Here is a 14,879-nt window from a genome sequence, read left to right on the forward strand (position 1 = left end):
CCTACCGGGGTTCGAGCCTGCAATCTTGGTATGTGCCCTGCCCAGAAATTGAACCGGCAACCCTTTGATGCACAGGATGAGGTTCCAACCAATTGAGCCACACAGGCCACGGCTATTTAGACACTTCTATTCAGTTAATTTAAACTCTCAAATGTTAGTTAAATGTTATTCACCTTTTGTTTGGAAGTACTAAACTACATTCTGGTATAGGTGTGTTCTTATGCACACAAAAATACCTTCTCTTTCAGAACTGAGGTCTACGTTGTAAGGTACAACCAACAACTGATGAACTACCAAAGGAACCACACGCGGAGCAAGTTACATGAGTTAAGTGGGGGGAAACCGAGTGTGGACATGGTGCTTTTGGTTAGAGGTAAAGATCTTATGAAAATAGATTCACACACACGTGAATGCCACTTGGGACATTTATATTGCCCACTAAGAGGAAACTATATGCTAGAACATTAAAGGACTGTACCTTCTTCAGGGGTGATGGAAACATGCCTCAAAGAAAACTGTAAGATAAAATTCCACTGATGTGCAACATACCTCCAAGTAACTCCAGACTGATGGCCAGCCCTTTTCTTAGATTTCTCGGTATTTTCCTCTGTGGCCTCTTCCTGAAATGAACAATCATCGACAAAAATAAATCAAAAGATGACAACAAAAAGCATTCTCCTCGTTAGGCTACCCAAAATCAGGAAGTCAAAGGAAACCAGAAAACAAAGGAAATACCAATCCAGCAGAAGGTGAGGAAGAAACCCAATAAATGTTTATTAAGAAATGTGAATTTATTAAGCATAAATCAGCCCATTTACAGATGAAAAGTAAAGTTGGCCTTTAACACAAGGGACAGCACCCCATGATTTCCCCGCAGAGGGGGGCCCAGGCCATTGGCGGGCAGAGTAATCGGGGGGCCGGGGGAGGGGTGTTGCGTGATTGCTCCAAAGAGGGATGCCCAGGTCACCAACTGGTGGGCTACGACGGGTGGGCGGGACCTCGGGGCCTACCTCTTTGGGGCGATCCATTCACGGGGCTCCCGGACTGCGAGAGGGTGCAGGCTGGGCCGAGGGACCCCCCAACCCGGAGTGCACAAATTTCGTGCACCCAGCCTATAGTTCTGTACATAAATAATCCACATTTAGTGGATAAAAATCGGAAAAGACACCCCAAAACACTCAGGAGTCCCATCATCCCGAAACACTTAATTTGATTTTTTTCCTTATGCATATGAGAACTTTTTAATAAAAATGGAATATGCATTGTTATCTAGTCTACTTTCCCACTTATGCTCTGTACCCCCAGCAGAGCATGCCCACTCCTGTAGGATTTTTTGAGGGGGCTGTGATCAGGGGGTCTTTCCCTGTCTGCCACACATCACACCGTCACTGTAAGTGATAATATGAGGGTTTGCAAACATTTTTGGTCAAAGCTTTGCCTGCATGTGGTGGGCAAGGTCAAAATATTTTGAAAGCAAGGGTAAAAATAATGGTTTAAATCTCTCCCTTCCTCCACATCACTTTTTATTAAAGCTACTGTACCTCACCACAGTTCAGAACAAATCTCTACTATCCTAACACATAACACAAGAACCACCTTATACTGAGGAGTTACTACCAAAAGAAACTTAAAATTATTGCCAAAAGCCATTACCAACTCTTCTGATTTTTCCTTTTGTTGAAAATTATAATAAGCAGAGGGCTCTTGGTCACCATAGTAACACAGTAAATCCAAGAGACTATTAGTTGTTTCCAAAGATACAGTAGTTCCTGTGGGCAGAAGAGAAAAAGGTAAAGAAATCTTGAAACATCAAAGAACTAAAGCCCATTAGATTAAAAATTTGCACTTTTTCTACAAGCTGTGGCTTTCTTGGCCACATTTTAGTATCATCCTCCACGTTAACAATGGATACACTTCACATCAACTTGAACACCTGGGATTATTCAGACAAGGACATAATTCCTACTAATCATATGGTTTGACTAAAAGATCAAGATACAAGATGAAATTGGACCCTGTACTCACTTGTTTTATGTACTCACATCCCCAGAGAAACTATCTCATGGTTTTTAACTACCATTTTCCAAGGGAACACTCTAAATTGTTGCCACTTGGTTTGGAACCATTCATTTGGATCCAGGCCCTCACTGGATATTTGCCCAGAAATACTAGCATCAATTCTCTACCTATGCTACATCACAAGTGCACAAAACTAACAAAGCTGCAACTCTCGCTCACCTATCATTTTAAAGTGAAGCTAAAGCAGAACTTGAAATATTATTTACTAAACTATTAAAAATATAAACAGTGTCACCAAGCAGCAATGCCCTCAAGTAGCACAGTAACCCCTGCAGCTTTTACTCACAACTACTGGGATCGTACAGCTGTTGCCAGGGGGGCTTTAATTGCACTTAGTCACCTGCTTGCAAGAGCTGATCAAACATGTCCACCGAAGCTTTGACTTTTCTGAGCTTGATTCGCTCCTTTAGAGCAGCTTCACTTACATCTTCAAGCTGAGGCTCAAAGCACTCCGGCATCAAACACTAGGAAAACCAGATACTGAAATTACTACAAACAGGGCCGGCGAAAGGGCAATGGAGCAGGACAACATTTTCATTACCAGCACACCGAAGTAAAATGTCACTGTTCCAGTTCACATTTCATGCACCGAATAGCATTTATCACTTTAACATGAATATCTTTGCGGGAATACAACTTTAAAATCCTTTTCAGCTGTCCACTAGCTGGGGAAGAAATATTTAAAAGCACCTCAACATAAATATCTAATTCATATCCAAAGAATTCTACCTGAACTAAATTTTCCAATAAGCTGAACTTATTACTTTCCCTGCTAAGCCATCCTATCTCCTTTCTTCCCAACCCTTTTAAAAAATATAGGTGTTTCCATTGATTTCAGGAAGGAATTGAGAGGGAAAGAGAGAAAAAAAAACATCAATGATGAGAGAGATCATTGATTGGCTACCCCCTGCACGCCCCCACTACAGGGGATGGAGCCTGCAACCCAGCCACGTGCCCTGACGAAATCGAACCCAGATCTCTCCATGGGACGATGCTTAATCCACTGAGCCACCACAGCCAGGCCTTTCCTCCCAGTCTTGGTTAAGTGTCAAAGTACAGAAACCTTTCACTCTTGATGCTTTCTTTTAAGCTTTTAATATCACCAGGGCATGCTGATTTTTACCACACTCAGTAACTTATCCACCAGATATTGGGGATATAGAAATGAAAGTCATTCTCTACCCTCAAGGTGCTCACAAACTAATCGAGAAAGCAAACACTATGTAATAAAAGCCTAATATGCTAAGTATCCGGTCATCTGTTCAACCAATCAAAGCATATGCTGATGATATGCTAAGGCCGCTCAACTGCTCACTATGACGTGCACCGACCACCAGGGAGCAGTCAACCAGTCTCTATGACATACACTGATCACCAGGGGGCAGATGCTCTGACCAGTAGGTTAGCTTGCTGCTGGGGTCTAGCCAATCGGGACTGAGCGAGACAGGCCAGACATGCCCTGGAGCCCTTCTGCGGCCCCTCCCCAGCTGGCCAACCTCCCACATCCCTCCCTGGTCCCGATTGTGCACCAGTGGGATCCCTCAGCATAGCCTGCGCCCTCTCAAAATCCAGGACCCCTCAGGGGATGTTGGAGAGTTGGTTTTGGCCTGATGGTGGAATGACCAGTCGCTATGATGGGCACTGACCACTAGGGGGCAGATGCTCAATGTAAGAGCTGCCCCCTGGTGGTCAGTGCGCTCTCAGGGTGAGTGCTGCTCAGCCAGAATCCGGGCACGGGCTGGTGAGCACAGCGGCGGTGGCGGGAGCCTCTCCCGCTTCCGTGGCAGCACTAAGGATGTCTGACTGCTGGCTTAGGCCCACTCCCCAGGGCAAGTGGGCCTAAGCCAGCAGTCGAACACCCCCCAAGGGCTCCCGGACTGAGAGAGGGTGCAGGTCGGGCTGAGGGACCCTTCCCACAAGTGCACAAATTTCACGTACTGGGTCTCTAGTAAGGAAATAATTATGACACAGTGTGAATGGTAAACAACATAAGAGATCTCAGGGGTGTGAGAGTGCTGCCCGCCACAGAGGCAAGGGACCACGGAAGGCTTCAAGCAAAAGTGATCGAAGCACAGAAGGGTAACTGTTAGTCAAAAATATAAAGGGGAAAGGGTGAGCCAACAAATGATCAGTTCATAGCTGCCAGCATCTTAGTCCAGGATTTCAGCCTTTTCCCTACACAACCACATTGGCTTCCTAATCTGTCTCTAAGAGTGTGGCTTGAGAAGCAGGAGGGCTCTGTTTGGGTATGCGTGTTTTGAGAAGCAGGGAGACGTCGGAGGGAATGCTTCTGGACATGATGAATCTGAGGTTATAGTTCTACTAAAAAACATAGGAGGGCAGAGGCACATTTTTGCTCACCACTATACTGATAGCACTAAGCACAATGTCTAACATACGGCAGACAGGTACTGCACAAATACTCTTCATGACTATAGAACAAAGAGGTAGTTGGAAATACAACCTGGAGTTCAACGTAGAGGGATCTAGGCCCGATATACAAGAATGCCAAATAAAGTATAAGGCTTGAAGCAAGAAGAGTGTAGACAAAAACAGAATATGACTGAGCATGCAAACTGAAGAAAGATAGCAGTGCTTAAGGAGTGGATGGAAAAGCGACTGAAGGAAACTGAAAACGAACAACCACATAGGTAAAGATCAGAAGCCAAATTGGGAAAATAAAAAGAAGAGCAAATACATATAGGCTAAAAGAAAAGTTAGTATTGCCTGGCTGGTGTGGCTCAGTGGTTGAGCATTGACCCATGAACCAAGAGGGCACACACCCAGATTATAGGCTATTCCCAGTAGGAGGTGTGCAGGAGGCAGCCAATCAATGATTCTTTCTCATCATTGAAGTTTCTCTCTCTCCCTTTCCCTTCCTTTCTGAAATCAATAAAATAATATATATAAAAAGTTAGTATTGTGAGCACAAATAACTACACATTAAAAGACTTTCCCCCCCCCCATATACTGAGGGCATTCAAATGGTTGCTCAAATATTAGCCATAGAGCTTGGTTAAATTTATATTTATATAGTATTATCTAAAAATTGCAATTACCTCTCCTTACCGGTATGTGAGGTTCAGCTATGTCTTTCTGAAAATATTTGGGATGTGAATTAATAATAAACTTTGCTGCATTCTCCCCAGACTTCTTTGCCAATAAAAATGAACGCTATATAAAGAAAAAAACAATTCAGATATAAATTGGTATTTACATGCAATTTAGATTCAAGAGATCAAAGTATTATCCTTGGTAAGACTTATTATTCTCCCCCTTAAAAAGGAATGCATCAATACACAGAATCCCAATTAGAAGTTATATTACACAATACACATCCACCTCTGCTGAGTGTGACATGATTTCATGTCATGTCTTATATACATACTAAGGCACATAAAAACAATGCATTCAACTGAGAGGATTGCTCCAGAGTGAAAGGGCCTAAATATTACCCCGCCCCAACCAGTTAATCTCTAAAATGTTTTTAATGAAGTAGTAAAGGCTTCAAAAAGTTTACCAATTTAGGTTTTTACAACTAAGTTAAATTATACATGCACTCTTGTACCCAAACCAGCAAGATAGAACATGATACTCGAAAAACCACATGGAAGTAAGTACTCACCGATTCCACAGAGGAGGTTGGTATGAGGTAAGGATCATCTTGAAATGCATAAGGGACAGCTGTGGTATCCTGTGGAGAAGAGACAGAAGGCTCTTTAGCTATATTTTTATGAAGAGGACCTGACCTGGTGAGTTTCACTGATGTCCAAAAATAAAATAAATTCAATTGTACATGTAAAACAGTGCAGTAATATGTATGTGATTTGTATTTGTACGTGTGTGTGTGCCTGTATGTGTGTAGAGAAAGAGAGAGAAATGGACTAATGGTCTCTCAGCTCTATAAGACATGGTTCTAGTTACACACAATTAAAGCAAACAATTCTTCAACCCCCCACAACTGCTTCTTAAGATTTGAGTCTGCTTTCAAAAGGGAGTATTGTTGTTTTAAACTCTATGTAAAGATCCTCTAAACCAGTGGTTCTCAACCTTCTGGCCTTTAAATATAGTTCCTCATGTTGTGACCCAACCATAAAATTATTTTCGTTGCTACTTCATAACTGTAATGTTGCTGTTATGAATCATAATGTAAATATCTGCTATGCAGGATGTCTTAGGCAACCCCTGTGAAAGGGTCGTTCGACTGCCAGAGGGGTCGCGACCCACGGGTTGAGAACTGCTGCTTCTAAACTAACTAGTTGGGGCACCGGTTTCCCACATGAGTGTTTCCTTCAAAGCAAGGTCACTACCCAAAGTCCCGCCTCTAAATGGAGGGTCCTACTAGGCCCTCTCGGATGGTGGAACGAGCAGCAGCTCTCCGTGTCCTCTTGTCCAGGGTTCTATACTTCAACTCCAGCGCACCAGGGGCTCGCTTGGAACAGCTGCCAGATTACTTCCTCTCCCCCAAAGCATCCTTCCCCAGGCCTCATGGAATCTTTGTTCCAGAGAAAAACATTCACCCTAGATCCTGAATCTTCTGCTTGTCCCCTTGATGCCTTGTCTTCCTGACATGACTCCTCTGAGGGCTGGGGTGGACGAGCTGGTGAGCTTCCCTGCAGCTCTCAAAGGAAGGCTGCTCATACCAAGGGCCTGGAGGCTTCCTGCTGCCACCTTCAGAACCGTATTCCTTCCCACTCCTCATCTGAGGCCCATTTCCTCTGGCTATGCCACTCTATCACAATGAGGCAGGCACGGAAAGGCGAACCAGAGGGAGCAGTTCCAGGTTTGCTGCCTGGGCCACCCTGAGAGCATGCACACTGCTGCCTGGCATTGGCTCTGATCCTCTCCAGCACCCGTAGTATTAAAATACCTGTCCAGGGCCTCTGGTTTTGGTGACATGTCCAATGTCTTTTTAACTTATTAGACTTATTCTATTTGTCTCCCAATTTTCCTCCCCCAATGATTTCTAAGTTCTTCACGGTCTCTGAGAAACAATTCTAGTCTGGCCCTGTAGCTCAGACTCTTCAAACCAGATTTATCCCCAAATGAACTTCCCTGACACAGTTCCCGCCCTCACTGAATGGTACCTGGTACTGACCACTGCAGTCCAATCCTAAGATCTTCTCCCATTCCTTCCATTCAACTAACTCATCACCAGGCCCAACCAACTTCAGCTCCTAAATATCCACCTGCTCCCCAGTCCCTTATCCCAACCGCCACTGCCTTAGTTCCGGGACTTCCCTGTTCATTCCTTCTATTGTTACTGAGCACCTCCTATGTGCCAGGCATTATTCTACCAGGGGAATGATAAACTCTCACTCCCTTATAAAGCTTACAAGTGTGTGTGTGTGGGGTGCTGGAAACCTCCAGAAAGTAAACAAAATAATAAACTATATAGCACATCTAAAGGAGATAACTGCTATGCAGAAAAATGAAATACAGAAAGGGACAAGAAGTATCAGGAAATGATATATACTATTTTAAATGGGGTGGTCATGGGAGGCCTCACTGAAAAGGTGATATTTAAGCAAAAATTTCAAGAGATTAGGGAGCAGAGGAAGAGTAGATATTGAAGCCCTGATCAGATGCACAGCCACTGAGAAACCGACAAGTAGCCAGGAGGCCAGCATGGTTAGCGCAGTGAGTGAGGAAGACAGGACGGGCAGGCAGAGGTAATGTGTGTGGGAATTACACAGGGCCTGGGAGCCCTCGATGGACTTCAGCTTTTATCGTGGCTCTGGGTTCTTTGCAGACTGCTGTGATCTACCATTTCAGCAGGGTCACCCTGGCTGCTGAACCGAGGACAGTCTGTAGGGTGCTGAGGAAGTGAAGGGGAGGGACAGAGACTGTATTAACTAATCCAGGATATTAAGAGATAATGGTGGCTTAGCTGACCAAGGTGGTCATGGTGGTGGCAAGTGCTGAGAATCTGGGACTGCCATTCTTAGAAAGGCCTGCTTGCAGCTGCTCCTCGGCTGGCAGCTGGGAACCTGGATTTCAGAATGGTTCCCATCATTCCCAGGACTGGTAAGACTGGGTCACTGTGCCCGAACTGTTTGTACAATGTAGTTTGTGCTGAACCTCTGCTTCCCTCTGGGAGTCTGGAATTTGGTATGTGCCAGGCAGAGGTGCCTAAATGACCTGCCTCCCAAAAACTCTGGGCACTGAGTCCCTAAAGAGCTTTCCGGGCAGACATTGCACACGGGCCATCACAACTCTGCTGGAGGAATCAAGCAAACCCTGTGCCGACTCCACAGGGAAAATTGGGGGCTTGCACCCGGCTTCCTCTGGGCTTCACCCAGTGCCCTCCCCTTTGCTGATTTTGCTTTGTGTCCTCTCGCTGTAGTAAAACATGGCAGGAGTGGTCTTGGGGACTCCACTCACATACATTTTGAAGAAACAAAGGATTTACTAAGGTGCAGCCTGAGAGATAGAGGTCAAAAATGTCTCCTAGAACTTTGGTTTGAACAACTGTGAAGATGGAGCTGCCATTAACAGACAGCAAAGAAATGTGTGAGGTGGTTTGGAGGGAAAGGGGTTTGGCTTTGAGAATTTTAAGATCTTAATCATGCATTCAAAGGTCTCCCATCTCTACATTGCTATCTTTTCTAAAATTTGTCTGCCTCACCACTGCTTAAACACCTCAATGGACTTGGCTAAAAATCAGAAGTCACTAGAATAGCATTCATGGTTTTGTCTCTTCTCTCATTTCTGTACCTCACACATCCTTGATTCCCACCATACAAACTCATTCTATGCCTTTGGGCCTCTGCTCATGGTGCTGCCTCTATCAGGAATACCCTTTCCCAGGACTGTATCCTAGCTTCTCACCTTCCAAGCACCAATCCAACCCTCAGGTCTTCTGGAAATCCTTCCCAATCCTGGTCATGGACACTCTGCGGAGTGTTCCTTCAGCTATCCTCTCTGGGAACCAGGCAAAGGCTGTGTCTTAAGTCTACAACCACAGCACAGTGCCTGGTGAGCATAAGGCGTTATAGGAATAAATGACTCTCCCTTGGATTTTAAGGATCCCAAGTTAGACAACTGTACACTCAATTCTACAACTTCTGGGCCATTCTCACTGAAAAGCTAAGAGCACTCTCAGAGGCCCATTTCTGTAGCTTCCATTTCAGGTGCCTATTCATGGGTGAGTGAGTGTTTGAGCATCTCAATGTCTTGCTAGTGCAGAGATGCAGTCTTTAAAACCCTTCTTCAGAACTGGTAGGGAATATCAGTGCACATTTGGCCTAACACCCCGTGAAGTTAAACATCAGCAGCAGAAGAGCAATTCTGGAAATCTGTGATAACGGCCTTAAGGAGGATCAGTAGTCACACAGATATGGTGACAAAAGAAAGGACTTAATTACTTTAGACATTTCCCACAGTTGGAATGAAAAGTGTAGTTTCCAGCTCATGAAAAATACATTCAATCAGAAAGTTCCATTTGTGAGGCGTTTACCAAGGTTTCAGTTTCTCTACCAGACTGCCTGCTCTATTCTTGAATTGTCAACAGAATTCAACAGAGCAATTACTGAAAATCCACTGACATAGTTGTAGTAAGAATAAAATAGCTAGCATTTATGGAGCATTTCCTTTGTATTAGGCACTGCCCTAAACCCTTTCACATATACTAATTCATTTCCCACACCAAAAACTTGAGGTTTGGTGCTATAGTTAATCCTCATTTTATAGATAAGGGAACAGAAGCATCAAGAGATAAAGCAACTTTGTGATAAAGATCACAAGCTAGTTGCTCTGGCTTCAGGACCCACATTCATGATCACGTTTCCAGCATGGCAGGTACTGTTGTTCAGCTGGTACAGCTCACTTGCATTATAGCATCACACCCACCCATTCCCCAGGCACATGCATTTCAACAAGCTCTTCAGAGCATCAGGTTTAACAATCACCGGTACAGCATAAAAATTTGGAGACAAAAAACATGAAACTATTGTCAAGGCTTTAACATCCCAACCAGCCAAGTCAGAAAATTTAAAAGCTATTATATTCCTCTGTGTTACATGAAGAGATTAGATTAGTTTCTAAGAGACTTTCTAGATCTATAACGGTTTACTCGTGAATAACAAGAGGTGTGAACATTAAATATGATATTAGCAGAGTTAGACACAGAAACCTGAAAGTCCTACTTACCCTGTTTACTGTGGATGCAAGAGCCTGCAGAACGGCCACTTTATCCCTAAGAATGAGAACCACAAGTTAACCCTCACCAGGGTTTTCACACTCACAAAAAGAACAAGTGATTCTCCTCTCAGAATGAGCTGGTCAATAACCAAGTTCAGGTCTCACTAAAGCCTGTTCTTACATCTCAAGATCACTACAGTAACAAGAGAAAGCTGTCTAGTTCTTTTGCCTAAAGGTGGTTAGTACTATGCTTTGCCTACCTTCTGTACCTAGCTACCCTAAAACCATCACCCAGGGCTAGGGATTTCCACCCTCATCTCATAAAACTGTATCTATCCTGATCTTATCTCCTCCCCTCCGATGCACATTCACTGTAGCTTTCTGGACTGCTCTTGCCTTCATTATCTAAACTGGTGGCTCTTAAATCAGCTATATATGAGAACAAATCACATGCTGTACTCGAGACCTGAGTCAGAACCTCCAAGTTCCATGGAGAACTGTGAAATGCATTACTACTGAATTCCCAGGTGGTTTGGACGCACCCTTCTAATTTAGAATGAATGTCTCAACTATATAACCTTTATAAGAATGTCAAGCCACTGTCCACTGCACCTATGGGTACAGACCTCTACTCAACTACTGGAAAAGAAGATTTCATCAGAATAACTGACAAGATAATTTGGTTTGAAACATTTTACGACTTCTGTTAGATTTTGTTTCATTTCCAAAGGGAAAAAGAGTAAAATTTAATAAACCAAAAATATTTTTCTAAAAAAACTAAGCAATAATAGAAGTCATTTGAAAATGAAAGTACAGGAAATTTTATATTACATCAAGGCATGTAGATATATAATATCCATTGGGTTTTTTAATACATTTTTAAAAGTCACATTTATGTAATTTCAGCAACAAAAGATATTCTTTCACCTCTGAGCATTCCCTAACAAAACTTGCACATTTCAGTCTTACAACAGTCTCCACAACACACTAAATAAATAACATACTTCATGACATTCGGACTACTCACTAGTTCTCTCTCTTTTTAAAATGTTTTTATTGATTTCAGAGGAGAGGGAGATAGAAACGTCAACAATGAGAGAGAATCATTGATTGGCTGCATCCTGCACGCCCCCTACTAGGGATCAAGCCCAAGAAACCTGGGCATTGAGCCTGAAACCCAGGCATGTGCCCTGACTTGAAATCGAACCGTGACCTCCTGGTTCACAGGTCAACTCTCAATCACTGAGCAACACCTGCTGGGCTAGTTCTCTTTTTTAAAGGGTTATTTTAAACAATCTCAATGAATACATTACCCTTAAAAAATGAGTTAGAACATTACAGGTTATGCTAAAGTATATGGTATCATCTTGTAACCCTTTCCTACTCCACTCTTGAGTTTGTTGTATTTCTAGAACTTTTTACAGGACTTTTACATACACATATCACCATAAAAAACATATATTGTGATTTTGTATATATGCTTTCTAAGTTTGACTGTATTATACATTTTACTACATAGAAATCTAATTTCTTTAAATGTTACACTGTAGCCCAGCCTACGTGGCTCAGTGGTTGAGCATGGACCTATGAATCAGGAGGTCACAGGTTCGATTCTCTGTCAGGGCACAAGCCCGTGTTGCGGGCTCAACCCCAATAGGGGGCGTGTGGGAGGCAGTCAATCAATATCTCTCATCATTGATGTTTCTCTCCCTCCCTCCCTCTCCCAAAAATCAATAAAAACATTATAAATGTTAGATTGTGCAATAACTACTTTTATTATCTACCTAGTTACTGATGGGCACTTGGGTTGGCTCAACTTGGTATTATTCTCAAGTTATAAAGAACTTTCTCATTCATGTCTCTGAAAGTATATTCAAGTGTTCCTCTAGAACAGTGATGGCTCACCTCTGACATGCGAACTCATTTTTTTGGTTGATTTTTCTTTGTTAAATGGCATTTAAATATATAAAATAAGTATCAAAAATGTAAGTCTTTGTTTTACTATGGTTGCAAATATCAAAAAATTTCTATATGTGACACAGCACCAGAGTTAAGTTAGGGTTTTTCAAAATGCTGACATGCCGAGCTCAAAAGGTTCGCCATCACTGCTCTAGAATGTCTAACCTGTAAGGTATACACATTTTAAATTGTGATTGTGGCAATTTCCCTGCCAAGTATTGTCCCAACTATATGTGTTGACTGCCCTATCAACAAACTTGAGCACCCATTTCTCCACATCCTTTCATGAGCCTAGTTACCTATATATTGATCATAACTGGGCTCCCTGCTGGCCCTAAAATAACTATACAACTCAGATTAGCCTGTTCAGAACACTGCTTTTATAATGTCACATTCATTATGAAAACTCACAATGACTCTCTATAATCTGTCAGGGTTTTCTGTGGCACCTGAGTGCTCTGGGAAATCACAGCCTCCAATCACGTTTCACCTCTAAAATAGGGCAACAATAACTTGTAGTCCTTATGGCTTCTTCCAAGTCTAAAAGCACCAATCCCTGAGCCTGGAATTCAGAGGCTCTCTATCAGAGAATCTCTATCAATCACTTTTTTGCAAAGGGACAGACGTAAATATTTGAGGCTTATGAGCTACAAGGACTCTGTTACAACTATTCAGTTCTGCCAGTGTAGCATCCAAAGGGCCACAGAGCATATATTAGCAAATGAGTGAGGTTGTCTTCTAAAAAATTTTTAATTGGCACTGAAATCTGAATTTATGTAATTTTCACATGTAATAAATCTTCTTTGTCTGCTAATCCTCACCTGAGGATATTTTTTTCAATTGATTTTTAGAGTGAAGGGAGGGCGGGCTAAGGGAGGAAAAGAGAAACATGGATTGGTTGCCTCCAGCACGCAATTGGCCCAGAAAGACCCTGCAACCCAGGTATGTGCCCTTGACCGTGAATCGAACTCGAGACCCTTCGGTGCACAGGCTGATTCTCCCATTGAACCGTGTCAGCAGGGGCTAAAATAGTCTTTTTGACTTAACTATAAAAAAATGTAAAAACCATTCTTGGCTCATGAGCTGTAAAAAAATTGGCCTTAGTTTGCTGAACAATGCTCTGTATCAACTCTTATTCCCCTATTCTAACAGAGCATTTCACAGGCCTGCCGGCTTGGCCTCTGCCCACATGACATGATCTTGTTTTCTGTATCTGTGAGTCTCATACTTAAGGATTCATGAGAATTACTCCTAAGAATATGCTTTATAAATAAAATTCCTAGGTGACTCTGATGCTAATAAAAGAATCTTATCCGTTTTAAGACACAGGTAAATTTGTACACTTTTCAATCAAACTCACCTTGGTTATTGCACTACAACCACTCTTGATTTATATCATATCCTGTATTGCCTTTAATCATGTGTATAAGTTATGTACACATGTAATATGAGTATAAAGTATAACTATGCATAGGATTGGAATAGATCATGAGCCATCTGAGCAAACCCTCCAAAAACTTTTTGTATTCCCTGAAGTAGCTTCCTCAGGGATAGAGGCTGGTAAAATGCTTTGAACTTGAATGTTATTCAGGAAAATGACTCATTCATGGATATGTTTATTTCTACTCTTATCTTGGTTCTGATTCTTGTGCCAGGGAAGACAGAAATAAACCTCAATATATTAAAATACTATTAGTAATTAAGTTAAAAGCAGAGTATAGAACAGAACATTTACCAAATCAATTCTATTAAACTAAATACATACACATAATTTATATAAAAAATGTCATACACAGAAATTTAAAATAACAGCTATCATCTACAGAGCTCTGACAATGTGGCAGGCATTAATCGAATGCTTACTTAATTCTTTGAGGTAGGTACTGTCATTACCCACATTTTACTGTAGCACAGATTAAAATAATTTGCCTCTGAGTAGTGTGATTACTGAAAATCTTGTTTCCTTCTGCGTGTTCTATTTATCCCAGACACCTTTTGGCAATAACCATTAATACTTCTGAAATTTAAGAACGTTTTTTGGTTTTTTTTTTGTTAATCCTCACCTGAGGATATTTTTCCATTGATTTTTAGGGAGAGTGGAAGAGGGAGGGAAAGATAGAGAGAAAGAGATGTGAGAGAAACATCAATTGGTTGCCTCCTGCATAAGCCTTGATTAGGGCCAGGCAAGGGAGGAGCCTTTAACCAAGGTACGTGCCCTTGACCAGAATCAAACCCGGGACCCTTCAGTCCACAGGCCAATGCTCTATCCACTGAGCCAAACCAGCTAGGACTTTTAAAATTAACTTTAGTCTTCAGGTCATACTCAGGAAAGATCTGGCTTTTTTTAGGGAGCTTTTAAACACATTCAGTAGTATCATTACTATAAGAATTTTTGTGAAGAAGTTTTAGTTCTTATGTATTCAATAATTCTTGAATAAGCAAGGCAATTTGCTCAAGGATCTATGAGTTAAAAAAGCTAAATTTTGCAATCCACTTCATTCATTTTATTTTAACTTATTAAAGACCATAATGATAATTTTGTCTGCTCTCCCAACCATGAGAATTCTCTTAAAAAATTATTCTAGCCCTAACTGGTTTGGCTCTGTGGATAGAGCGTCGGCCTGCAAACTGAAGGGTCCCAGGTTCGATTCTGGTCAAGGGCATGTACCTTGGTTTCGGGCGCATCCCCAGTGAGCAGT

The 14,879-nt window shown here is 42.2% G+C and overlaps 1 protein-coding gene across 2 annotated transcripts in view; it reads right to left on the minus strand.

Moving 5' to 3' along the window:
- PTCD3 (pentatricopeptide repeat domain 3) overlaps positions 1-14,879 on the minus strand; it is a 31,142-nt gene that overhangs the window by 13,373 nt on the left and 2,890 nt on the right. For both annotated transcript variants that reach the window (XR_013996499.1, XM_081100845.1), the window contains exons 4-9: positions 10,231-10,276; positions 5,705-5,773; positions 5,149-5,253; positions 2,420-2,543; positions 1,654-1,769; positions 550-620 (exon numbers count right to left, since the gene is read on the minus strand). Coding sequence is in view for 1 of the 2 variants with exons in the window: in XM_081100845.1 (XP_080956971.1) it covers positions 550-620; positions 1,654-1,769; positions 2,420-2,543; positions 5,149-5,253; positions 5,705-5,773; positions 10,231-10,276 (531 nt within the window). In the remaining variant the exon portion in view is untranslated. The remainder of the gene's footprint in view (positions 1-549; positions 621-1,653; positions 1,770-2,419; positions 2,544-5,148; positions 5,254-5,704; positions 5,774-10,230; positions 10,277-14,879) is intronic.

Source organism: Myotis nattereri, assembly GCF_964212035.1.
Source record: "Myotis nattereri genome assembly, chromosome: 10".
Classification (NCBI taxonomy): domain Eukaryota; kingdom Metazoa; phylum Chordata; class Mammalia; order Chiroptera; family Vespertilionidae; genus Myotis; species Myotis nattereri.